The sequence below is a fragment of the Labrus mixtus genome, chromosome 4 (genome assembly GCF_963584025.1).
Source record: "Labrus mixtus chromosome 4, fLabMix1.1, whole genome shotgun sequence".
In the NCBI taxonomy this organism is placed as follows: Eukaryota; Metazoa; Chordata; class Actinopteri; order Labriformes; family Labridae; genus Labrus; species Labrus mixtus.
The window spans coordinates 24,651,687-24,679,254 of record NC_083615.1 but is presented as its reverse complement, the minus strand read 5'-3'; the positions used below and the strand labels follow the sequence as shown (position 1 = coordinate 24,679,254).

The 27,568-nt window shown below is 40.6% G+C and overlaps 1 protein-coding gene across 1 annotated transcript; it reads right to left on the bottom strand.

The window, feature by feature from the left end:
* Positions 1-590: 590 nt before the first annotated feature.
* pamr1b (peptidase domain containing associated with muscle regeneration 1b) lies at positions 591-27,253 on the bottom strand. The gene is made up of 14 exons (XM_061036570.1): positions 27,032-27,253; positions 18,361-18,537; positions 16,203-16,328; positions 15,558-15,672; positions 13,254-13,471; positions 12,388-12,495; positions 9,598-9,768; positions 9,276-9,467; positions 8,227-9,096; positions 7,954-8,130; positions 4,492-4,558; positions 4,119-4,348; positions 1,703-2,064; positions 591-1,625 (listed from the first exon to the last, which is right to left on the bottom strand). The coding sequence occupies exons 1-14, from the start codon at positions 27,189-27,191 to the stop codon at positions 1,044-1,046; spliced, it is 3,555 nt and encodes a 1,184-aa protein (XP_060892553.1). The 5' UTR covers positions 27,192-27,253; the 3' UTR covers positions 591-1,043.
* Between the last annotated feature and the right edge of the window lie 315 nt (positions 27,254-27,568).

The following is a 27,568-nucleotide window of genomic DNA, read 5'->3' as shown; positions in this document are numbered from 1 at the left end:
ATCAGGATTTGACTGATAATACTGAAAGCACTTCCAGGGCTTTTTTTGGTCTCTGTTGAAGTTTGTGGCACCAAACCTGTTGTAACCTTGGTTTACTTGTTTTTTAAACAATTTTCAGCTTGTAAAATGATAATTTAGAAATCTCCAAATTAAGGACAACTGAACAACCAGCGCCCAGCTCCCTCATCATTGCTCCAACCCGTGGAGTTAAAATGTATTCTTCATTGCCCTCTTTTGGAAGCCGATATAAGCTGCAGATCTTCTTTCTGCGTACTCTCACTTCTGAATAATGGAGAAGGGTCAGATTGGAAGCAATTGATTTAATTTGCGCGCAGAAGAAGGAATTGATCTGTGAGTAACGTGCTCCGTTTACGGTTGTGAAAATTGGTGCTGATCTGACCTGGATTCATTTGCTTCACTGCACACGCCCATTGTGTGCTTTAAAGAGCAGATATATGGTGTTTATTTCACATCATTGTAATGCCATTATTGAATCCATGTGAAAGTAGGTGGAATATATTTCTAAAGGGTACTCATACATTCTGAGTCTTACACTACGATTAAAAATAACCACACTCTAACCAGCTATACCACAGCCACATTTTCTTTAATTAAAAAAACCTCGTGATTTTTCTGTCTTTCAATACAATATTTACATCTCTTCAGTTGTATGAATTGATTAAATAATTCAGTACATTACAACATATATACATACCAATGGGTACAATAAAAACCATCATCAGCGAGAGGCTTGAGAGGGTTTTCTGGTCAAGTCTGTAACCTCAGGTTTAGAGACCTGAGCGCTGAGGTCTCCTGATGCCGGGCACATCTAATGTGTTAGCACCCCCTTCAGTTAGAGCACTGTTTTGTCCAGTGTTTCCAGTGCTGTTGCATGGTGTAAGAAAATGCCCTTGTGCAAAACACCAGGAAAAAACAAGTTAAAGAGGCTGAAAAACAGACAAACATACAAGAGAGAAATGTAAGATATGAAGGCATTTTAAGAAGGAAAGGGGGAGAGGGAGAGTCAGCTAGTAGGATTTTTTTTACTTCAGATTGCTCTCAATCCAGTCTTTAAAGTTTGCTACATGTGTGTAGACTGTGTAGAGGTCTGGATCACACTCTCCCTGGTCATAACCAAAGCTCACCAGTCCCAGAAGTCTCCACAGCCCTTTGCTCTCCTTCTCGGCCTGTGTTAAGCCAACAGAGGGCTTTCGGTCGTGGCTGGCTTGGTTGTCAGAGAGGGCAGGGAGGACGAGGATCCCACCAGTGTCAGAGGGACATATGTTAGAGTGCCCATAGTCAGGCTTATGGCTGCCACAAAGCATATTGTCTGTGACGCTGACTGGCACGCCGTTGCGAGCGTACTGCTGCTCACAGGGAACTACATCAGCAAGGCGAACTAGCCCCACCCTCGCCTTCTCATCAGGACCCAAATTTGAGTCGGGAAGTGGAGACCAGCCTGTTACGAGCCCCTGTCCAGAGATGGCCTCTTCTCCTTGGCTGTCTGAGAGGCAAAGGGGTAAAACCTTGTCTCCAATCCTTGCTTTGTCCAGTAATTTAACGACAGCAATGTCAGAGTCCAGGATATGGGGGTCGTAGTTTGTGTGAACAACAATGGAGGCCACCTGAAGAAGATAAGAGAAGAATATATATATATTTCATGCAAGTTTTGTATAATAAAAAGTGATCTTAGTAGGCTTACCCTCAGGGGTTGAAGACCTTTACTCTCCCTGTGGTCATCTCTGAAGTGCTTTCCCACCACCACCTTGATCTTGGCCACATCTAGAGGGTACACCTTCCCCAGCTCCGTCACACAGTGGGCTGCTACCACCACGCTGCGTTGGTTCACCATAGCCCCGCTGCACACCAGCTGCCAGTCAGAGGCCTCGTTGTGGTTGCCATTTCCTGCTCCGACGTTCTTCTTCAGGGACCCTGCCTGGCTGTCAGCCTTGCTCACCTTTGTCTCGGCTGCTCTATTGGAGGAGCGGCGGTAGATGGCTGCCAGCCAAGGCCAGTGAGCCTCTGCAGGCCTCTCTGGGTCAAAGGTTGGATGCTTCCCACACACTGCCAGAGAGATGTGGTGGCAGGATGAGAGGACGGAGAGGGGAAAAAGAGGACAGGGAAAAATTAGACTAACATTGTGACCGTGTCAACACTTACTGCTGTAGGACTGTCTTTACATTGTCTTTCTGAAAGCTGATCTATTTAACACAAGTTTGCTGATTAAACCTTGTTTGCCAAAATGCAAACAGCTGCAAAGATACAGTAGACATAAGAAATACCCCAAAAAAGTCTTGTGAATAATGAGAGCGCCTAAGTTGTGGAAAAAGACTTCACAGGTTTTGACACTGTGAGGTTTCTTTGCTCCATAATATCATCATTGGAACCCTCAAAAAATAAATCTAGCTCCATTGTTTGTTGATTCTGTTATAGATGTGTACAAACTCTCTTATTGAAGTGGGACACAGTCTACACCTAAAAAAGTCTTTTAAGGTTGGTATCAGGGCGGGCTGTCCATAAACAGCTAACCTTTACAAATACTGATTAGAGTGGTCGACCCAGTATGATCCCTTTACACCACAGAAGGATTCTGAACGGTGTTATGAAGAAAAATAGAAACTTTTTTAAAAGTGTTTTTTCAACCATGAAGTGGACAGTTAAAAAGGAACCACTCTGCGTAGAAGAAGTCAGGGCAACCTGTGGTACTATGGTCTCAGTGTTTATCCTCAATACATCCAATATTATTATGTTAATGGAAGGTACAGGGCAGGGTCCTATCAGTTTGCACAGGCTGATGGGAGTCGAGGAACCTCTTCAAAAGCAAAGTGGACACTGCAGCTGCAGGGTTTGGTGGGACTTCAACTAAAGTCAACAGAGTTGTCCTTCCGTGTTTGCATCATCATGTGCAAGTTGATAAAACTCTGTCACATGTTCATGTTTATTATTCATCACAAGAAACATTATGTAAAAAGCAATGACAAAATTCCAAAGTTAAGTACATGCTACTATTCATTAAGTTATTTTACATGACTGCACCTTATACAACAGTAAGTTCCAACCAAGCAATCTGATTGGACTAGAGGTATTCCATGAGTGACGATATAGGAGAACAACTTCAATCAGAGTCGCAAGAGTGCAGAAAAATAGAATGTGAGGGAGTGAAATTTTTCTGAATATCAGCACTGCTGTGATTATCTTCTGATATTCATTACAACCTCACTTCATATTGTGGGATTTTGCTTGATGAGGCCTATATTATATCTTAAACCTCATATCGTACTGTATTATTCCACACTAAACCATGTTAAAATGCTAGACTGTTACACTGCTGTTTGCATAACTAGCTGTAATATATCATACCCTGTCACTTTATGTTTGACGTCACTTTAATTTGTCAATCAGTTCGACATTCCTCTAACTTTTTTTAATTTATCTACTGCTATTTAAATTTGTATATTTACCTACTTGCCTGTGATTACCTACCTGCTGTTTTTTTGTCTTTGAGATGCTGTAAGACCTTCATTTCCCCTCTGGGCATCATAATGAGTTATCTTATTTTACCGTCATATATGAGAAATGTGCAAATGTCTGTAACAGCACCTCACCATGTTGACTTTGTAACATAAAACCTTTCATTTAAAAAGCTGCTCCTGTTAATGATAAGGATCAGATTGTTGTGGATGTATTTTGCAAATTTGCACCCTGGAAGAAGCATTTTTTATCAAATATTCAGCTTTTAAACAGAGTTCAGCTATATATATAAGTTAATGGCTTTATTAGCTTTGCATAATGTCACTGGATAGTACTGAGACAAGTAAATCTAGCAGGAATAGCTAAAATACGTGTGAAGAAGCTAAAACATTTAGCTAATTCAGCAATTTTTCTATTTTCATGAAATCCTGAACACCTAAGTTAATATAACTGAATAGATAAATACTGCTTCATTAGATGAATACATTATACACCATGTTTATTTGATTTCCTTAAACTTATCTATCCGGGAATTATTGATAACATGTGGATTAATGTCATTGTACGAAATGTGTAAGTATGTTTCTACTGTGGGATCAAGGAGAGGCCCAGTGGCCAAACAACTCGTTGTCCTCTGCTGCCCTCACCTGGTGAACAGGAAACATGACGCCCGCTCCATTTCCCAGTCTTCAGGCAAGTGCGGCGTGAGCTGCCAGAGTGTTGGTAGAACTGAGAAGCGCACTCATACTCTATATGTGTGTAGAGGGGATGGAATCCCTGAGGCAGCTGAGGAAGCGGAGGGGGGACTTTGGAAGGGTCGTCAGACTGAAGCTGCCGGCCCAGCATAGTGGAGTAAAGTTTGTGCAAAGGCGTCTTTCTGAGAGGAGAAGAAAAGGGAATGAAGACAAAACCTTTAGAGTTAGTAAACACTTCTATATGTGAGTTCAGAAAAATATACACTTGCTTTTATGTCATGTTACAGTCACATTCATACTTGTTATGTTACTTTTGTTGACATACCTGGATGGTGTCTGAGGGGGCAGAACTTTCTGTCTTACCAGCTCTGAAACTTTGGGCTCCCTGCATGCTGCAAATAAAAACACATAATATGTAACACATTCAATATACACACCAAGGTCCATCTCTTGTGATTAACATAGAATAACTGGAACTGGAACGGTAACTGGACTTCAGAGAAATATAAACTGACCTAAGTACAATGGGGCCTCATTCACCAACATCTTCAAAAGTTTTTTCTTATCTTTGTTCTTGAGAAGATCCTAAGGTAAGTGTTGGGCGGATCCATGAAGCTGTTCTAGAACTGCAGAATTGTTCGCACCTTTAACCAAAAAACTCCATATCCTCGTTAACTGGATGCTTGTGCATGTTTTGCACAGAAGGGAACCCCAGAATTGAGGCCAAGCCCCTTCTACTAACTGCAGCACAAATTAAACATCCTGATAAAATGTCAAAGATCCTTCAGGTTGGTGCAGTCCACAGCAGAACAGATTCTTATGTCGCTTTGAAGCAGACACTCACGGTTATGGAAAGTTCAATGATTGTATTGTTAGTTTTCTTTAACTTTTCTCTTCTACTCTGCTAATCCAGTTGAGAACGATGTAAGGAGACGCATTCATCAACAGAGCTGCCGTTCATGATGTTACAGCCGGTCATTTTTTTAATATCAAATAACTAATTAAGACAAAACTACTCAGGAAGAAGAAGACTTTAACATAAATCAGACTGATAATAACTATCACGATAGAATCCCGGGTTGTACTTGCCATGTGTTACTTTAACTTTATAGTTTGACCCATGTAGCATCTAAACAATAATAGCTTAATGGGCGCCAATTAAAATAATTACTTTACAATTTGAAGGTGCATCTTTTGATGTTCGATTTGAATACCTGTGTCTGAAGGTAGGTTTTTATTGTTTGATTTACACCACATTTCTAAAACCTTACCCAAGTGCTTGATTTATATTCATAATTTAAAATGCAGTTTAGACCATCCATCCTTTATCTATACCACTTTTCTCGTTCAGGGTCGTGGGGTGCTTAGAGCTGTTCCCAGCTATCATTGGGCGAGAGGCAGGTACACCCTGGACTGTTTGCCAGTCAATCGCAGAGCTGACATATAGACACAGACAGCCAGCCACACTCATATTCACACCTACGGGCCTATTTAGAGTCATCAATTAACCTCCTCGCTGTGAGGCAACAGAGCTAACCACTGAGCAGCCCCAGTTTAAACCAAATAAAAGTTGACTTATTTTAAATCACATATTAATGTAGTAAATTGGGGTTAAGTGTCTTGCCCAAGGACACTTCGGACATGTGGCTGCAGGAACTGGGGATCGAACCCCTGACCTTCAGGATAGGAAACGACCGATTATACTAACTGAGCCACAACCGCCCAGTGCTGTATTATTCAGTGCCAAATTAATAAAAAACACATTTACCAATAATTTTCCCTGGCAATTCAGCATTCAAATATGTGTAAGAGTTCTCTAAAGTGTTGATAGAGTTTGTTCTTAACTACAAAAAAATCCAAAATAAGAAAACTTTGGTGAACATTTTAATTTTGTGAGTGGGTTTTATGAACACATTTCTTCCTCAGGTTGGTTGACTGAGGCCCACTGACTGGCCCACTTTGTGCAGAATTTAGAAGTTGTCGACACGATAATGGCTAAAGGAAAAGCTTGGTGAATACAGTTACTTCCTTACTTGCCTAGAATCAGATGAGAAGAAAAATACCTCAGTCATATGTATAATTCAGCCAGGAGACCGTTGGTGCTAGTTTAATAATGTTTAAGGGCAGATATGGAGCTTAGCTGTGTTTGGTGATTAAATGAAATCTTTCCACAGATATCTAGAGAGTTCTATAGTTAAGACATGTATTTCTTGGTTGTTGAAGCTGTACAAGAGCTGAGGTGAAAAAGCAACAAGTGCTTGAGACATTCAGGTGGATTTTATTAGCTGAAGCATGACTCGCTGTCAGCCGTGTTTCAGTTTCTATGTTAAGCTACATAGAGCTTGTTGGCTGCTTGTTGTAGTGGCATTAAGGAGACAGATGTGATCATGGTATAAATCTATTCAAGTAACTCTCAGCAAACAAAAGACAAACAAGTATTCCCAGAATAGAAACGATTAGGCCAAGTTGAGGAAAAAAAAGAAAAGTTGGCTGCTATATATCATCTCATAGAAGAACTTGCTTCTTCTTTTCCCCCCAGCTTATTAATGCATCAGGGTGGTCCTGCCGATGGAGAGTTCAACCACTTACCTTTTTGGCAAAGAGCATTCAGAACATTCAGACCATAATCCATTAAGAACTAATTAAAATGTACTGCCCCAGACTGATGAATGGTTGTCCTGAGTGAAGCCATTTAATAAGCATTAAGTATTTTACAACCTTTAACTTACTAGATTATACATCTAAACGTTTGATAGCTTGATATAAAATGATAAAACCATGACCACTTTTTTATTATCTAACATCTCCAGTATAATTTTATTTTTTTATTTTTTACAAAACTTTCAGTTTTTGCAACCAGCCTTTTAGATGATTTAACTTTTTAGAAGTTGGTGTTTGTGTTGATTTTGGTTCCCTCTGTGGACAAAGCGGTACCTCTTATCTCTTTACTAATGATGTCTTCTACATGTGCATGTACTCATTTCTCTAAAAAAAATCATATCCTGCTTTCTTCAAAGAGTCAAATCACTCACTGTGGATATTTGCTGTGGGAAAATGTGGAGGAAAAATGTTTCTTCAGCGTAGGGCTGGGCGATTATACCTCAAATCAATATCACCATTAATTGAACATTTTACCTCGATTACGATTAATTTACAACTATTTCGTTTTTGTTTTTTGCCATCAAAGTTCACTGGCATGGTCTCTACTGTAAATATGTCCAACTATTAAAGCTGGGATATTCTTTCTAATGAAAGAGTGAATATCTGATGAACTATTTTGTGGTTATTTTTTGAATATTTCGAACTGAAATCAAAGCATCGCTTGAAATGACATTTTAGTTTTAAAGTAAAAAGTAACTTCTCTAAAACAGTAGAAAATAAACAACTTGCAAAAGTGTTTCCGCAGTGTTTACATTTGACTTCTTTTTGGTCGGTGTCGTCGTCCCTAAAGACAGAATGTGTCTGAGCAGATTGGACGTGTTGTCACGTGACTCTGCTCTGAAAATAATCAAAATAATCGACATAGGCAAGATTACATCGATTAGAGGTTCTGATGTCAGTTAATTTTCAATTAATTGCCCAGCACTATATCAGCGTGATGTAAATGGTCTCATCCCACAGCTACCCTGTGACGGTTATATACAGTCTATGGACAGCAGTTTCAGACGTTAAAAATGACTGTATAGAAATTCATTACCAACAGGACCATCATTATTTTTGCTGATGGTCTTGTTTGGTTTTGTATGATCAGAGTTCTTGGTTAATGAGATCAAGCAGAGAAAGGTACCTCTGACACAGAGGGGTTGTTTTCCACTCCAGGTTCCATTAGGCTGGCAGGTACGCCTGGCGTCACCACTGAGGCCGTAGGAATGATTACAGAAGAACGCCACAGTATCAGGTTTAACCCCCGGAACGGGCTGCTGGTAGCCATGGTAGAGTCGAGGGAGAGGAGGGCAGCTTTTCTCTACAGGAGGGGAACAGCCAGTAGGTGAGGGCAAATATCAAGGACACAGGGACAATGATATTCACTTTGACATGTTTTTTCAAAAAGATTTCTTACCGTCGAAGCTTTGGTTGATTTCTTTTTCCTTCTCTTTTTCCCTCTCCTCTTTCTCTCTCTCCAAATCCTCTTTTGTTTTCTCGGCAGACTTCTCTTGTTCTTTCTTTTCTTCTTTAACTATTGGTTTTTCCTTTGCTCTTCCACTCTCCTCACCTCCTCCTCTGTACAAGGTGTACTGAGTAATGTTTACCCAAGGGGGAATGACTTTCCTTCCCAGAGAAACGATGGTATTATTGTCTGTCGTTGGATCCTTTGTACCATGTAGAATTGTGTTGTTTTTTGTCATTTCCAGTTCAAATATCTCCACTGTGTTTTCACCCTCAGATATGACCGTCCTCAGCTTAGTATCGTTAGGCCCCACTTTGTCCTGATCTCTTTTTCCATTCACCTGCTCCTCTTTTCTCTCCTTTTCCTCTTGCCCTTTGTCTTTTATCACAATTATTTCTGTGATGTCTGTCTTTCCTGTATCCAAGTCTGCGTCTTCCTTTTCCTCAGGCGGCTTTCCTACCTCAGGTTCTGTCTTTTCAACTGTGTTCAAGCTGCTGTCTGAGCCTTTACTATCCTCTTTATCTTTACTTCCTCCTGTGGGTTTTTCTGACCCACTATTTCTTTCCCCTGGCTCCTCTTTAGTCTTATCCTCAGCCACAGTTTTATCTGGAATGGTACCAGTATATTTATCTTCACCGCCGACTGCTGTGGTATTCTCATGCCCGGTGTTTTTATCTCTCCCTTGTTCGCTTTCTTTTTCTCCAGTTGTTTTCTCCTGACCTTTCTCTTTATGTTTGCTGATGTCTTTGTCAATGTAGATATCTGTTTCTGTGTCCTTTGTATTGTATTTGTCCTTTTCTGCTTCAGATAGAGTATTATTCACTGCAAATACAGAACATAAAAAACTTGGTCATGTATCTGCTTGGGGTTCAGACAAATTTTTCTGATCTATTTAAGACTTTAATCATCATAAGAAATAAATACAATGAACCGTATGTTCTTTGCATTACTTAAACTAACTCCATTTTCTATATTTGCCAAAATGTAAAAGTCGTTCTGACCTTGGGTGCAGACAGGAGGAGGCCCATTCCAGGTGTTGTTGGGGAGGCAGGTTCTCTGGGAGTTTCCACTGAGCTCATAGGGATTGTAGCACAGGTACTGCAGAGCAATAATGACATCATTGGGTCCATAAACCAGGAAGTGGTCCCCATGTTTTGGCTTAGGTGGTAAAGAGCAGACTCTCTCTAGTGGCACTGGAGAAAATCATGACAAAAAGAAAAGATAAATTAGGCTTTTAATAAGTGGACCCCCCCCCCCCCCCCCTAGAGTACAAAGCTTAATAATACTGCGGAAAAAAATAATCGATCCACATCAATATCTTACCACACTTGGGGGCAGGCGCACTCCAGGAGCCGTCACTCAGGCAGATGGCAGTGCCAACCCCCCGCAGCTCAAAGCCAGGGTCGCAGCGGAAAGTGACGTGTGCCCCCGAGTGATCGAACAAACCCTCTGTTGATCCATGGGTGGGGACTGGAGGCCTTTGGCAGCCCACCACTGAGTGGAAATACAGGCATGCATATTTTATACATGCTGTCTTATTTTCCTATTCCTTAACTCAAAGCAAGATGACCAAAATTAATAGGTATAAGAGGATTTGGAAGGCATCCTAAGCATTCCTCGAGCTTCTGTTTATTGTATCTTTCTGCTGTAGAAGACCACACAAACAGACCTGCAGTGGGTTTATTAGCGTCTGGTGTTTGCAGGTCCGACAGGTAGCTCATAAAACCAAAATCTCACTCTGTGCTCTTAATTTAGAAATATGCAGCGCTTTTAAAGCCTAGCCTGCTACCTTAAGAGAACTATTAATGGATCATTTCACCCATTGTGGTAAAGTGTGAACGGTTCACAGCAAGACTTTCACACATGGCTTGTAAATGAGGGAGAAAAAGTTGCAATAAAAGCAGCCCTAGACAAAACTGTTCGATTTTCCGGTGTTGTTAAAGTGGATGAAATGGGGAAGAGGGGATTGGTAATGGGGTGTTGGGATACTGTGTTATTCTGTTATGTTGCAAACTGCTACAAAAAAAGATGTCAGATATGGGTAAAGTATTTATTTTTGCATTTTGTGATGTGCTATTTCTGAGTTTAGGATGCATTTCTTACATAAAGGCAGGCTGCAATTGTGTCCACACATATTGTGGTAAACACAATACACAAAAAAACACATACGCTAACACTTGGTGATCATCAACTGGAGGCCCGCGAGCCACATCCAGCCCCCAGAATATCAATTATCTCGGGTGATTTAACAATAAACATAAAAATAAAATAACAAGGCTGAAATACTCGCATTACATTCAAAAATAAATTTTCCCTCTGACACTGACTTCTGCACATCGGGCTTGACAGCTGTCAGGCTTATGTGCAACCATATTTTAAAGTCTGACACCTATAGTGTCTGTCGAGACAAAAGCTGGCCCTTGTACAAATGTAGACGATGACCCCTGACTTAGGGTTTCAAACCATAACAGCATCCTCTGTGAGATGGAGCCGCAGGAGGATTTCCGTGTTGTCAGTTTAAGTTGGGTAAGATCCATGAAATTCTTTGTTTATGATTTTATTTCCAAACCAAGGAACTCTCTCTATCATCTACCTCACAGTATACGAAACCCTTTAGTCCTGTAAGGGATAAAGACTGCGGTTGTTCCACCCAAAAGTGGAAGCAAACTACAGTTGACCTTTAAATGTTTTTTTAAAGACGTTGAAGCTTCCGGCTGTTTTGTGGGCACGTTTAGTTTGTGCTTGAAATTATCCAATCCTCCATGACAGGTTTTGTCTCCAGACATAATAATGACTGTGGAGTTTGTTTTTTTTTAAGGTGGAATGCTTACATAACACCAAAAACCACACATACTGTAAGTCAATTATCATTCCTGTAGTTAGATCCCTTGTTTAAAACTCAACTCTCAGATAGATTGAACCATACAGAGTGAAAGAGAAAGTGGAGAGAATATATTTTCCATCTTCAGCTTTCATGATAACGTATCAGAATCATCTCATACAGAATGAGTTGGAGCTCAGGCTAACACCACATGACAGGCTGACTATCAGAGACATAAAATATGGTTGATGTCAGGTCTGTCTCTGGGGCAGAAATGTAGACTACGCTTCCTCCACAAAATGTCAGACATTAGCGTTATTACACCTCCATTCCATTAAGATTAACAGCTGAGGAAGCCTCAAGGGGAATACAGATGAACGAACACAGTGTGGACCCTTTTTTTTTTTTTTTTTTTTTTTACGAGTGTCTCCATCAATGCAAAAGTTGGCTTGTGTTACAGAAGAAGAATTATTTCACCATCAGTTTTACAGACTTGAGCCCTAATGTGAAAAAAGGGAGTGGGGTTCAGGAAGTCTGTTTTTGCAGGATCTTAAGGGAGGGGTTTAGGATATACAGTATAAACTCAAGGTAGGGTCTAGACACCCATAAATAAAAGACCTTGTAGGCCAACCGCACCCTGATTGAGCTGCACCCCACATGAAGATGGAGCTCTGCCAGTGTGGTGGTTCAAAAATGACTCCACAAAAGATGGCTTGCTGAACTGTATTTTTTCAGAAGAATTTTTCCCCTTTTAATGTCTCTCCTCAGCAGCGCTTAATTGCACAAATATTTCTTACATAGTTATTTGGATCTGCAGCCCATCTGTTGAAAAAACTGTTTTTATATTTTTCATACTTGTTAAAGCTGACTGACCAAAAAACCCTAGATGTGACTCAATGGACGGGGAAGGCAGCTGGCTTGAATCTCTTCCAGACCACAGACCTCACCCTGGTGACTGTGAATCACAAACAGACTTAATGGAATAAGTCAGTTCTTGAGAGGTTTTTTCGTAACCAGGTGTGTCCCGATTCAGATGAGAAATGCTAAAAGAATTCTGAGATGTACCAACAGTCAGAGTACAGCAAGACGCATGTCTCCAAGATGACTGGAAAGATGGAAAAATGGATTCATGTCCTGATATGTCATGAAGGACATTTTTCTCTGTGATTAGAACCGGCACACATGGTTTTATTTTCCTAAATCAATTTCCTCCCCCCAAAAAACAGACATTTAAGCAAATTTCATCAAACACGATGACACAGCAGAGGCTTCAGTTTCAGTCACAGACTCACCGTTTTCGCACCTCTTGCCCGTGTAGCCTGCCAGACAGGCACAGTGGTATGTGTAAGAACTGTCCAGGATGCAAGTCCCATCGTGCAGGCACGGTGAGGAGCTGCAAGCTGTAAACAGAAAGTGTGTGAACTTTACGCTACAAAAAGAAATGTTGTACACTTAAGCAGTGTAATCATGTAACCTGTATGCTGAAAGGAGTAACTGACCATAACAAGCTACATCGAGGGATTAAAGCTGGCATGGTTTAAATGTCATTTTCACTTTCCATTGTAGGAGTTAGTGCGTGTGCATCTCTACACAGAAAGCCTCTGTTTATTTTAACTAGATCTGGCATCGCTGCTTACGACCTGCGAGTGTGCGCGTGTCTGCTTCCGAATGAGGACATTTCTGGAAAGTAAGGACATTCCGGTTGGCCGTCACTTTCTCAAAGGGCTGTTAGGAGAATCCACTTCCTGACAAAGTATTTTTATGGAACATGTAGGTGTCAGTCACGCACTGTTAAAGGGGTTTGTTTTATTACACTTGGACTCTGTGTGACTTGGAAACGTCTTTCTGGTTTGTATTTATTGGGGTACATGACTGCAAAGAGGTCCTTTGTTCATTGAGTTTTACATTCCAAATGACTTTGTATTTATCGTGAATAAAGCAAGGAAAAACTTGAGGCGATATTATTAAATCAGGAACTGGCTTGGGTTTAAGGTTAAGGTTCCCCTAAGGCAGCTGTAAAGGGATTTGGGGCATGGTATGAATAACATTTCCAAGGTTCCTCCAAAATTATAGGAGCTATATGCTAGTGATAAATATACATAATGACAAGAAGCATTTTTGTTTTTGTCAGATAACACTGGTACAGTATTCGACCTGCCTGAGTTCTCCTGGAAAGTGGCAAAGAAGCCATCAAAGTTCTTGTAGCCATCAGACACGAAGAGGATGTGCAGACTGTTTCCAGAGCTCTGAATCGGGGCGGGTCTGTTGTTCCCACAGAATCGACCGATAACACCTGAGTTGATGCTGTCACCGTCTCGGACCTCCACGTAGTCATAGCGACAAGAATGGTGAAGCTCCAGGCTCAGCATCATAAACCTGTTAGCGTCAACAGCAGGACAAATAACATGGAGCAGTGAGAGTATGACAAATACATTTAATTTCATATCGTTTGAGTCAACTTTTTTAAGGTGGAAAATAATCCATTGTGGAAATGATTGAGCTGACTGAGTTTAAGTTTCTGTTGCTCCTGCTGTATTCATGTTTTCCCCGCTTTATGAGAGCACCTGTGCTCCATGGAAGTGCTGGCTGGAATCACTGTACTGGCCTCTTCAGCCAGAGAGCAAGTCATGCACAGTAATAAAAGTGAGTGGATAAATTAAAAGTTGCTAAAGGGAATTTTCCAACTATAACAAGACTTACTTTTTTTAATGGTGTATAAAAGGTGTCTTATTTAATCAGGTCTAACAGAAGGTAAAGACTAAGGCTAATGGTCTTTGTTGTGTTTTTGTTTGTTTGTTTGTTTGTTTGAGATAATACTTAAGATGGAATCATGACCACATTCTTATTGTTTACAGTAATTCTGTACCCTCATTATAAAACTGCAGATGAAATATTTGACGTAAGACGATGATCATTCACACTTGGCAGCAACAACACAACTGTCAACACATCAGGAAACCAAAAAGCAGATGCATATTTTGGGGCTTTTGTGGTTTTAGAGCCATTTTGAAAGTGTTATTTGTCCTTAACACTGGGTTTTACGTGCACATATAAATGCTGTCACAGTTACATAATCAACCATAAGTACAGCTGATTGTCAGCATCACCCCGTCCTGGTCTAAATGAGAGATCTTGTTATTTCAGATCAGCAACTATTAAATGTCTAAAAATAAATCCATGACTGCTGTATAAACATGTTAATTGCACAGCATCATTTCAGACCCCATTCTAGAAGTGATGATTACTGGTATGACATATCTGAGTAAAGTGTTAATCCAGAAGGAGTTGTTTAAATGTCCGATTAGATGTGAACTTAACAGAGTGTGATAACTGTTTGGAGATATTGTTTGCAGAAGAAAGTAATTTCAGTTTGATTCAATTTGGTTCAGTTGTAGTCAGAGTGTGACATTGAGAAGACATGCCAGCTGGATTAGGAAAAACCCAGAGGAGGCTTCTTTTTCCCTCCTGATGTAATCTCCATGACCTCACATCGGAGCTGACTTAAAAGGACTGATGAACCTTTGTACAAGACACTGGCAGTTTACCAAATCCCCTAATTTTGCCCTTTATCACAGACCCTCGGGTTAAGGAAGCTTAGACTAATGAGCTATTAAGTAATGCTATATGTTAGCCTGCAGGAGATCCCAACAATTAATTCCAGTTGTAACTCTGGAAATGTGTACTGCAATCCACTGTCGACTAAGAAAGAGAGATGAACAAATAAAATCCAAGAAACACTTCACGAGCTTTTACTTTCTGAGGACAGTCTCACTTTTTTCATTCAGGGGATTTGTAATATTCATATCGAAAAGGCGAAAACACGACAATGTAAGAACTCAATGAGTCCAGACTAACATTGAAATTTGACGTAAGTCATAGTTAACAGTTGTTAAGTTTAATGTTAAACTTTAAAAAGACCTTAAAAACTACTTTGAATCATTTAATGGTTCGTAGGCACACAACAAACCAGCCTGTATCTAACTGTATGGAGCTCATGTTCTGCTGAAAGCCAGCACCAGTGCTCGCCTGTAAAGTGTTGCATGTGTAATGGAGAAAATGACAGAAATAGAAAGTTATCACAGGACTGAAAAGTAATAACTTTTCTTTGTAAAAAAAAAAAAAAAAAAAGAAAGGGGGGGAAGTTGTGGTTTCCAAACTTTGCTGTGGACTTGCCATCTGTCCATGACACACATCTTGTAAAAAAATATCTGAACTGAGTGGAAACTTGACATAAGCAGTCCAGCCATTAATATCTACAACAGATGGGCGCTGAAGAGTCCAAAAAATGTTGCTTGAATGCCAAATTAAACTGAGGTGATTGTAACTTCATTGAGAGAAGCACACCTTTTTAATCAATCTTTGGTCAGCTTTTGTCTTTTACTTGCTGGCAACCTAACAGACTTCCCTACATGGTCAATGAGGACCAGTACATAAGATAAGAGCAGGATCTCTGTGGTCTCACCTGAGTTCTATGGTAAAGGGACGGTCCACCTGTATTGTCCACTCACAGCGAGCGTTGTTGGGGTAGCTCTCCAGCACTAAATGGCCCTGTCGTTTACGGATCACTCCACCACACTCTGAAAAACACACAGGGGAATGGAAACACTTTATTTTGGGGCCGCTATTTAAATTTCAAGAAGCTGTTAATCACTCCTTAATTATTATTTTCAGGGTCTCCATTCAGCTGCTTTGGTTACCATTCAAGCCAAAAAGCAATTACATTTAGACCCTATGTTGTGCTCAACAAGACGACGGATAAACACACAGGGGCAACAAACAGTCGGGTTGTGTTTTTAATTAAATGTATGCTAGTCCCCCCCCCCCCCCCCCCCCCCCTCGGCAGATCGTTTGCATACGGACAAAGCTACAATCAGTGTCCAAATGTTACATATTAAATTGCTTTATAGGTTCCTCAGAATGTTGACTCTTGAGTTGTCCTGGGCTTATGGCAGCCTTCCAAGCTGGCATAGCTGTCCCAGTAAAGATAAATCAGCTGGGGGGGAGGAAATAACGTATAGAACATGGTATTTATTTATGTTTAAAGAAAAGAAAAACTACACAGCAAAGCCTTTTAGAATCCACTAACGAGGAGAATGAAAAGACTTACTCATGCAGTCCCCACCGGACCAGCCGGGGCGACACTCAGCGCAGTATTTCCCGTTAATGAAGAAGTCATCCCGGGGCCCCCATGTCCCGTTGTTACAGCGCTTACAGTTTTCAAATATACTGCAACCTGAAAGAAAGAAAGAAAGAAAGAAAGAAAGAAAGAAAGAGAGATAAGTGCAAAGTGTGAGTCTCCAAATGAGACAAACGATGAAATTGGAATGAAATCTAAATTGGAAACAGCACGTCATGTTACCCTTAAATAAACTCTGCTAAAATCATTAAGCTCATCCTTCACTACAACAGAATGTAAAAAAAAAAAAATCACAGCTTCCTGAAATAGAAATGTGAAGAGAACCCCCTGCAATGTCTCCCTGATAGGATGGATTTTCACTTAAGAGCTGGCCTTGAATAGAGGTATGAGTTTTAACAACAAATGTTCTAGGATGTACACATGGGAATATAAGGAGTGTACACAAGGCTTGGAACACTTTTCTCGTTTTTTAACAGCAAAACGTGATGTACAGGCATCCATTAAATGTCTGACAGCTGTTTTCTTCCCTTATAAAGGAAAACCTGAGTACATTCAAGCTGTGAGGAGAACATGACATATATCTGTAGGCGGATGGCATGTAGGAAAATAACACGGAGAAAGCGAGAGTCTGCACACGTGAGCTGCAGCAAACGTGTGCAGACTTCCCTTTATGATTATATACCCACCTGTACTTCACAATGATGCACTCATCTCAGAGTATAAGCACAGACAGGTTTACACACATTTCATTCAAAAAAATCAAAGGTAGTCGTGTTGTCATTCAGTTTGTCTTCAAAAGGATGCTGCTTGTCAGATTCTCTGGAAACGAATTATCAAAGTTAGTTATGAGTTAATTTGAGGTTTTCGCTCACACTGTTTGGAATGCTCTGATGAAAACAGATGCGCTGTTGAAAGAAGGCAATAGGCCTCACATAAACTTTACCGCAGAACTCAAACAAAGATGTAAAATCATGGCTGACTACAATCAACATTTGTAAACTGCACTATCTCGCATCCTATCGTCTGTCTGGCTTTCCGGTAGCCAGCGGTCAGCCATAAACAACTTCCAGTTAAATCTTCCTTTTCCATGTGCTGTATTGTTTACAGTCCAATTAGCAACTTTAGATGCAACCATGTGTTCAGATAAAAAGCTAATTGAAAGTCACCCCTCCAGATGTGTGCAAAATAAACACCATCTTGGTGCATTCATCATTTCCCACAAAGGAGCGATGCTTCATCTGTTTCTGGTGGGTGTCAGCTTTTCTGTAATTAGAAGCCCTGGTCATACAGAGGCATTCTTTTGTCATGTGATCACAAAGACGTGTCTAATGTTCTTGTGATTGCCTTCAAATTAACAAGTTTGATTTGTCGAAATAACATCATGAGGCACATTTAAAAAAAAAAAAATAATGCTATTAATGGGTTTATAGCATTTTGTATTGTCTTATTGTTGTATATGTATTGTAATGTATGCTCATAAAATGTTATGGGGTTTTAAGTGATTGATTGTTATACATTTGGAAAAATTAGCAATAGCTATTAACTCTCTGTGCAGGACATCAGTTTCCTGCTCTATATTGAAACTATGCTAAATTGCATTGTCCATACTAAATAAATGAATTCTAATTCAAATTAAAAAATGCAAGCTTTATCAAGTGTGTCCTCAGGAGAAGAAGAATCCACTTTGGAAATGCTTGTTTGTTGAATGGAGGTTGGATTGATCATTTCTGATGTATTCCAGGAAGTTGGTAAACTGCTTATCGTTTATATAAATGCTTACACTGAATGTAGCTCAGCGTCAGTTTGTGCTTCATGGGTGTTGTGATGTCATTACTGCGGATTGTCATTGGCCTGTTTTTGTTCTCTGTACTGTACAAACTATTTTTCCTGCATTCACTATACCTGCTGATACGTGATTGGTCAATGCTACTTTGACCACAAACATACCAGAACACTTCCCAGACTGAAATCCAAGCCACCAGATACAGATTCAACATTTGAATGTGTATGGAGATTACATAGACTTACTGTATAAAAAGAATACTCTGTTACATTTTTTCACTGTGCTCAAGGTAATACTATTTGAAAATTCAAGCAATTCAAACGTGAATATTTGCAGAGGTTCTACCTGGATGGATGATGCAGGGGTCGCACTCATTGATGGCGTTGCGGCAGCAGGGTACAGCATAGCCCACCGGCGTCCCCTGCAGAGGGCATTTACAGCGAATCACGTCGTACTCGCAGCAGCCTCTGCACATAACGTTCCACTCAGGGCCAGGGCAGTGGTTGTACAAATACCTGTAATCTAAATGAGACAATATGTCCGAGTCAGCAACTATCAGGAAAGCAGGAAACATTTGTTTTTGTAACCATACTTTTGGACAGAAAAGGGGGGGAAAGAGGAGTCAAACACAAAGAACATGTGATAAATGTATGGTTGGAAAATGAGAGCAGACATGGGTTATGTTCAGCAGTGGAAGGATTCTGGTTAAGTGTTTATATGAACTGCTGCTCTGTACTGACTCTTGTTATTTCCACTGTTACATGGTTGCAAGCTTCTTGTTAGAGGACCACAAGCCGTACAGTGGTCTACCTCCCCTGTGATTTCATTCTAGATTACATCAGAAAACATGCCACTGTAGAAAGAAAACAGAATCAAGTCATCAGAAAGTGATTACAAAAAGCAGTGTAAATATTGATCTTCTTCTTTTATACAATATATGCAATGTTTAATTGGACTGAAAACCAGTGACTCAATAAGGTTTGAGCCTAAGTGCTTAGTATTATGTAACAGTGGATTTAAAAGCTGAAAAACACAAGTGGAAATTCTCTTGTGGCAGATGTGAACTGAGGACTCACAGAAGCTGCACTTTAAACTTGGCACAATGTCACTGCAGTGTTTTCTTTTTAAACCCTCCTCCCAGCACTGCAATCATAATAACTTCTCTGCCCACAACCTGAAACTCCCCCTTATTGTTTAGCCTTTTACTTTACAACCTAAAAACACACAAACACACTTGCATACTGGTTTTATTGGCAAAACCATAATTGTGCACAGTGGGTCTATTTGTCGTTTATAGGAATTTTGAGAAACCGAGAATCTCGAACAGAGGCGCACAAATGCACTGACGCACAAGAGCAACAAGCACAAGCCATTTGTCTGCTAGTGGATGTTTGCAGACGGTCAACTAGAGAGGAGAAGCGCAGATGTCTTGGAATGCTGCGAGTCATCCCCTGCTGCCCTTCCACATTTATGATATCATAAATTGTGTCTTGGTCCAGCTTCAGTCTGGCCTTCTCCCCGGATGGAAGAAACAGTGAGGTATGACATACAGACTGATATTAATCAAACAGAAAAGGAGGTCGTAGGATGCCACAAGGTCAACTTTAGTGCAGGTATAAGCACAGAATGTGTGCTTCATAAAGATGCTTCAGGCTGTTTTAGGATTTCTGTAATTTATTGCTTTGACAACACAGGCTCAGCTGGATATGTGTATAAGAGCATGATCTGCAAAACAGACAACATTGGGGCAGTCTGTTTTTCTTAATCACATGGCGTGCTTAAGATCTCAGAATATGATTTGTTGTCATCAAACCTTTTGGGAGCAATGACGCCCATACACGCCAGTCACTTACATAATGCTCATGCTGTCACCCTAACTCACAGTAATGATTTCTTGAGGTCAAAGTCAATCCAAACTTACAACCCCTGAGCTTTTGTTTTTGAATCAAAGCAGACGTTGTGGCATTGTTGTCCTCTGTTTAGCTCAGTCTGCCTCACTGGGACAAAAACAGAGAAGATCTTGGATTCAGGCCAGAAGGACATTTCTGCGGATTTCTTTTGACCAAGTGTGAGAACCACAAACATCCGAGGCATGGGCATGGCCTGTATGTTTGGAGAGATGTCTGTTGAGACTAGAGGGCTGCCTTCACACTGAAGACAAAAGTGACCTGAATCTGACTTTTTGTCTTGTTTTGCTCCCCTGTGACACAGTGTGAACAGCACAAGTCACGTGGAATCTGATCTTTTCAAATCAGATTTGGGCCACTTTGATATGTGGATTCCAACAGGAGTCTGATACAGGCCATATTTAAAAAGCAATGGGAACAGCCAAACAAATACACCAGATCTGAGCAAAAATGAAGAATTGAGCAGTGTAAACATTGAGCAGTGTAAACATGAGGAGGATGCTTTACAAGGAGTAGAACTATGTATAAATATTATCCATTATATGAGTCAAGTATATGAAATGTGACAATTTTTGTCAAATCTTATCAAATCAAAATTTTTTAGTAAAAAGACAATCTTCATCCTTGTCAAAACCTGGAGCCTACATTACCCACAATACAACTTGGCCCACAATGCTTCAGTGGGAGATAGGTGTGTAATACTGTTCGTGGCTTACATAGCTTCAAGCCACTTGCCTTAAGCTATCATGACAAGCAGGAGCTTGAATCTTTTAAACTCCCCCATTGTTTTGTCTCTTCTAAGCTTGTAGTCTTCAGCACATATCAATGGTGACTCATGCAACATCACTTGAGGCAATGTTAGGTACATTTTCCATTTTCAAAGGGCCATGAACATCTTTTAAAAAGGAACCAGTGTCTTTAATTTCACGGGATCTGTGAGAGAAATGGAAGATAATTCACTGGAATGCTTTTATGAGGTTTGAAAATAAAACTGTTGCGTTTTCGTCCATCATTTTGCACTGTTTCTATACAAAACCAAAGATATAATACTTGGCTATAGAAGCACATTTTGCTATTTTAATTTATTTTTTGCAAGTTTCACAGCTAAAGGAGGTTTCCCATGCTTGAATAGGGACAGTAAGGTGAGGTGAATCACTTTGCTGAAATTGGCAACATCATCACTAGAATAAATCATGTACACGGGTCCTGAGTTTGTAACTCCTAAAAAAAGAAAAACACACATAATTTGATTATGTATTTTGGCAGCTAATTCCTGATAACAGTTGCCTGACTCTGTTTAGTCTTGGCACATTAAGGCATCCAAGATGACCACCAATATTACTGCAGCTGGGAGTATTTACCCAACAGAGGGTGGATTAAAGCCAATATCAAATATTTCCTCACCAATTTAGTCAATAAACCCTGAATATTAGCTACCAGTGCCATGTAATGATAAGTGCTTGATAAAGACTGTTTAAAAGGTGTGAAGGCTGCCGGATTGACTGGTGCTGACACTTAGTCTCCTGTCTTTTGTTGCGGCTTTTCTGTTTTCTCACTGAGGTTTGCAAAGGACGCTAGCTGGAGACTGTGAAACCTGGTTTATAGGACATAACATGAAAGGGTCATGAGACTTTATGAGGTGGCCTGTTAATGTCATTACATGGGTCGCTGCTGTGTGTCTTTTTCTTAGATAGAGAAATGGAAGGATGTGGTTGCAATTGCTCTCAGTACACTTATAGAAGAATATTGATTTACAAGAGAAGAGAATAGATTTTATTTTACTTTTTTTAATAAATTATCTTTTGTCTCACTTTCAATGGTTGTTTTCCGGATTACCACAAGCTGAGGTAAACTGTCACTGAACATTTTAAGTGTGTATTCACTGTGAACAGATTCAGTTTGCTGACCTTCAGCTCCACTGATAAGACTTTAATGTTTTGTCTCTGAAGTTTGACTGCAAGTTTTTCCCCCCAGTATTGGATACATGCTGGAATGCATCTTTATTTTGCTGGATGTTCCCTCCTTGTTTAAATATGTGTTTACTGATTTACAACATCGAAGACCGAGTCTTACATAACAGGGCTTTAGTCTGAGCTGCAGCTTTTTGAATACATTTCTTTCAGTGATAGTCTATCTATTCTTGTAAAAAAACACATCTGCTGTGCTTCCAGGTCAACACCTGCAGGTAACTACAGCCTGGACAGTAACCATTTCATGTGGGTTTTTTACAGCAGTTAATGCAGGTCCAAACAGGTGTGGAAGAGCACATGTACCTGAGAAGACCTACGAGCGAGAAGAAAACATTTTGATTTTTGTTTTTGTCCTGCAAAGATTCAGAAAAAACACAACTGAATGTGTGAAAAAAGGCATCAACTTGTGCACAAGACCTGCAATTTAATCTAGGACTGGGGTTGTGCTGTCTGCCCCCGGCTAATGTGTATATAATCACAGAGTAGAGGTGCCTCAAAGAGATACAGTTAGTAAGAAGAACAACATCTGATCATGAATTGTTGTCCCACATGGATTTCTAGCATGTTTTCTATTCAACTTGACTGATATTTGTTTTGATATATCTAAAAGTATCTTCATATTTCTCCAGTGAACATGTAACTTGTATGGTGTCTTTGTGTGTGAGAAGACGCTGGCATCGAGCCAAACACAACATAAAAACAGATCAAAAATGTTAGTTTTTTTCCCCCCAAAGTCCTGCAGCTATGTGCAGATTCTTGTGTGGGTTGTTTGGATTTACTGGTCTTATGTAAGTGCTATCTGCTTGTTTCCGTTCCAGATGTTGAGCTCCTCAATGTACTACTCAACATGCATGTCAAGAAGCAAGAGAAATGAAAACACAGCAGTAACACAGGCTTCAAAACAGGCGTCCCATTGCCTGGCGGAGACCCCGGTGTGTCACAAAAACACTCCCACCCCATCAGGAGCACTTCAGGCCGAGGGTTGATAGCTCAGCTGCACACCTTTAATCTGGATCCAGAGACGGACATCATTATTACCGTGGTCCGAGAGGTGGACATGGAAACACATGTGGGTGCGGTGACCTTTAGTCTGACCTCAATGCCCTGCCAATTAACCTGTGGGAGAGCCACGGCAAATTCTTACTTCTCTAAGAACAAATTGTTTGTTTTTTCATGTTGGTCATTTCTTACTTTAAAATCACAATCTGTGCAAATATAAAGCTCACAACTGTCGCTCCAGCTCTGGAAACCCCCACCAATGACAAATAGATACACTGCATGCGGACGTGATGCAGCTGCTGAATGTGACCTTTGAAGCAACTCATAACCCATGCATGAGCAAAAATAAAATAGGCCATCATCTTCTGGAAGTAACTTCTACTTTATCCATTTATGGAAAACCCAAGGTCAGCCTTCTTCTTCTTCTTTTCTGTAATTATGTATCAGCTTTGCCTTTTGTTCCGCTTCACATTTACAGTCATCGCTGCCTCCAGAGTGTCAGATAACTTCTATAATTAAAGTCAAATTTCATACCCAAATGTTATCAGAAAAGCAGCAGGTCACACTGCTCTCTGTGGCATTTTAAAAATGTATTGTCTAATTTCACGTCTTCATTTTGTGTGCGCAGACACTGCAATTTATCAACTTGAGTCTTGTCTTGTTGCGAAGCACTTTCATAGCTCAGCTATTTTTAACTCCAAAGTAAGCTAAAGAGCACAATGCAGAGAGCAGAGCGCAGGGAGGACTTTACGATGAGTCCAACAGGCTTATCTAACCTGACACAAAGCGACTGAGTCACATACATGTCTCTCCATTCTACACCTTTCAGAGTTAGTTAAAAAGATCGAAACCATTTCATGTCAGTTTGATAGATTGCAGCTACTATCAGGAGCAGATTAGCTTAGCCTAGCACAATGACTGAAAACAAAGGGAGGCAGCTAGCATTGATTTGAAGTCAAAATGGAAATGGAAAATGACTCCTGGTGCTTTCATGGTGACACAATTACTTACTTGAGAACAGTCATTACCTTGAGGTGGCCAGGCTACAAGTTGAGACTCCAGGGAGCACTATATTTTTTAGATTTATTGAATACATGACAAGTTTAATTTGTGAACTTTGGATGTATCCAGGCCAGATGTTTTCCCTATTTGTCCAGACTTTCAGCTATAATAAGCTCAGCTTACTGGCAATAATTTAACCTTTAACAGACACACACAACAGAGTATTGACTTTCTCAACTAACTCTGCAAGAAAGTGACTTTTCCAAGATTTAAATGTGTTGATTTAAAGTTTAGTTCACCCAACATAAAATATGCTAATAAATATTTTCCCCTTTACATCTAGTGGGATCTAACCAAGCAGACTGTATCACTTTTATCTGATCACACTGCTTTGTGTAATGCTTGCCACATCATTAAGTCAGTCACCAAAATAAAGTAAAAAGTTAGACCAAAAGAAAAAAATCACTGAGAATTGAATACCAGGTAACAGTATCCACCCGTGAATAAATATTTTCCTCTGGACAGAATGGTGCTTATATTTTATGCTGGAAATATCAGTCATCAGTTATTTTTCCAGCAGCTGTGAGTGCGCGTGCTGTGCATGTATAGTTCCTTTTGCTTACTGTCCACAGCAGCTGTCTGGTATTTTGAGGTTGGAGTGATTTTGCTACCATGGAGCAGGGAAACTCCCAGGGGGAGCTCTGTTGGCATTGTGTATCCAAATGTAGTCTGATCCAGAGCTCTGATCCCAGTGGTCATCCTCTAGATCGCTTTAAATAAACTTCCCCCTGCTCGGAAACCACGGACTTGAAGACATATCCTATCACTCTATTATCCACTTTGAGGAAATTGTATGTACATACGCCAATATGTAGGTCAAACTGGAGTCTGAGATGTGCATATTTGTTTTAAACTTGAAGTGACCTCTTGAGTCTGATATGACATGTCATTTCCAAACCACAGCCACGTTTTTCAACTTGTAACTTTAAGTTTCTGTTTTAACTTAGGCTAACATGGTTTTACTTCCAAAGCATACGACACCCTTACAATCTTCTTTTGGATTGAAGTTAATCAAACCAAGTGGAAAGTTAAAGAAAACAGGACATTACCAGATTCAGGTGGGTGGATTTTCCACATGCACTGCACTCCTGATAATTTCCCGATATTGTCTGACCTCTTATCTGATATTGAGACTTCTTCTAGTCAGCCTTCCCTGCTAAAGGGTCTGCATGAAATTGTGCTGAGCCGATGTGTACAAGCCAGTGAGTGAGGTAATCATGATCTGGATGAGCACATTATCGTTTCTTTATTCTGCTCCCCTCAGTTGCCAGTATTATATTTCATCCCGTTTTATTCATATTGAAGAAACGTCCTTAAAAATGTATGAGTGATCAAACTTGGACATAATCTCAGTGACATCACCTCCGTGTTTTTTCAAATAAGCGTTTTGAAACTGAACAATGGTGGTCGCCATATTGGAAATGCTGCCTCTCCCTAACTGTCAGTCAATCTAGTAACAGACATAGAGGTGGAGCTGCGGCACTAGCGAATGCATCCATCCCTCAGTCAAACCAGGCATGCATGCAAATTTACAAATAACACTTAGGCTTATTAAAACCAAAAACAAAAGAGTTGTAAAAAAACAACAACATTTCACTCACTACAGTTTTGATCAATAATGAAATTAGCTTTACAAGACGAAAAACGTTTTTTGAACCAGGTTTCTTTCTGATGTAAAAACTGGCATTTTTACATGGGTGTTAATTGGGCTTTGGGCTTTTGGAGCCAGCGTCAAGTGGACACTTAAGGAACTGTGGTTTTATGCACCCCTGCATTGGCTTCATTTTTCAAAAACAGAAGTTGCAGCTAAATACAAACCCAGAAACAGTCACCAACATGAGCCTCCCCCCCCCCCCCCCCCCCCCAACAAAACCACACAGAGTATTTCAAATTTTGATTGGTTCAACAATTACAGTCTCTCCCGTTGTGAGGCGCATGTGTGAAAGGCATTTCCGGAGAAATGAAATTGTCCCAAAAAATGTTAGGAGTTCATGTGTGAAAGAGGCTAAAGATCAAAAAAGCATTGGAAGAGACACCAAAACATGCACAAATGGACATAAACACAAACACAGGCAGACACAAACAGACATGAAAAAGTCCGGATTTCGCATGTAAACAAGTCTGCTCTGCTTAAAAAAAGAAAAGAAACTGTTTAACATTGCTCAATGGAAAAACATCTACCATCAGCTGATAATGCTTGATTATGAAACAAGCCATGCTTACAATGAGTGACTCAGCTGACAACATTAACTTCCAAAGGGAATTCTCTTCATCACTCCAGCTGAAAAACAGCTGCTCTCTGCCCAACACTTTGCCACAGTCACCAACATTACAAATTGAAGGGATTATTTTACACAGGAATCAGACGGGGGGCAGAGGTTTTGTTGGGAGTCTTGGAGACGGTGTATGGTATACACATTACCACAGCCAGGGTGATCGACTCAAACGTGACTCACGTCTTCCTCGGGCAGTTCAACTGTTCACCAAGGGTAAACATGCAGGGATGATCTCAACCTCACGCGCAACACACTTTAAAGAGAAGCTCGCACACAAAGGGAACGCGTGCCAGCATCCTACAGCCGTAATAGCACTCCAAACGCCTCATTTTACCTTGAGGAATGTGTGGCCACAACCAAGTGTTGATTCTTTTATTTAGGAGCAGATAAACCTCCCTTTTATTTCTAACAAAGAAATACTGCAATAAGCAAAGTATAAAGATCAGAGAGCTTTTTTTTTTAATGGGACAGTGAACAAACCCCTGAGGACAAACCCTCACTCTATTTCAAAACAAGTGTTGTAATAACAAAGATTGCACAAACGTGTCAGTGTTGTTTTTCCTTTGCTGCCTTTGTAAAAAGCTGGATTTAACATCACCGTTCTTCCCTGGGTCTTTTTTTGACAAGCCCTGCTGAGCACTTTTGTCCTTTTAAAGGATAGGAGTGAAGAGGGGATGGAGAGAGTGCTGATGCCGGCTTTTTGAGAACAAAGAACATAAACCTTGAGGCTCTGCCAAACACACAGAGACAGTGAGAGAGGGAGAGACGAGTAGAGGAGGTAAAGTTCTTGTCAATCTCTTACCGTAGGGCCAGGCTCTCCCTTGGGGTGAGGAGATAAGGATGAAGAGGAAGATGAAGAGGAACCAGCCCTCCTTCCCAGTGATAAAGGTGCTGGTCCAGGGGATTGTTTGGGTGCCCCTGTGGGTTTGCCCCAACTGCAGTCCCCGTCCCGCAGACAGCATGCTGCAGTCTGGAACTCTGTTTACTTTCTGAACTCAGCTGACATCACCTTCTCTCTCTCGCTCTTCAGTCCTTCCCTCCCCCTCCCTCTCTCTCTCTCTCTCTCTCACTTTCTTCCTCTCTCTTACTTCTCTTTGGGTTCAGGTTACAGCCCAGCCTCGCAAAGGAGTTCCACTTGCAGTGGTCTCCCAAAAACTCTGCTCAGAGGGCGACGTCACTGCTCGTGAATGAATGCAGGCTCCAGCGTTTTTATGCCTAAGTCATTACAGTCTCACACACACGCACGCACACACGCACACACACGTACACACATATATACACAATGAAGGGAAATATTGTATGAGCCTGCCACACTGTCAAGACCAATAATGTGGTGATA

Coding starts and splice junctions, on each gene's coding strand:
- pamr1b (XM_061036570.1), bottom strand. CDS start 27,191: ATGCTGTCTGCGGGACGGGGACTGCAGTTGGGGCAAACCCACAGGGGC. Junction 8,131..8,226: donor AATCAACCAAAGCTTCGACG/GTAAGAAATCTT, acceptor CCCCTCCTGTAG/AGAAAAGCTGCCCTCCTCTC. Junction 2,065..4,118: donor TCATGTTTCCTGTTCACCAG/GTGAGGGCAGCA, acceptor TCTCTCTGGCAG/TGTGTGGGAAGCATCCAACC.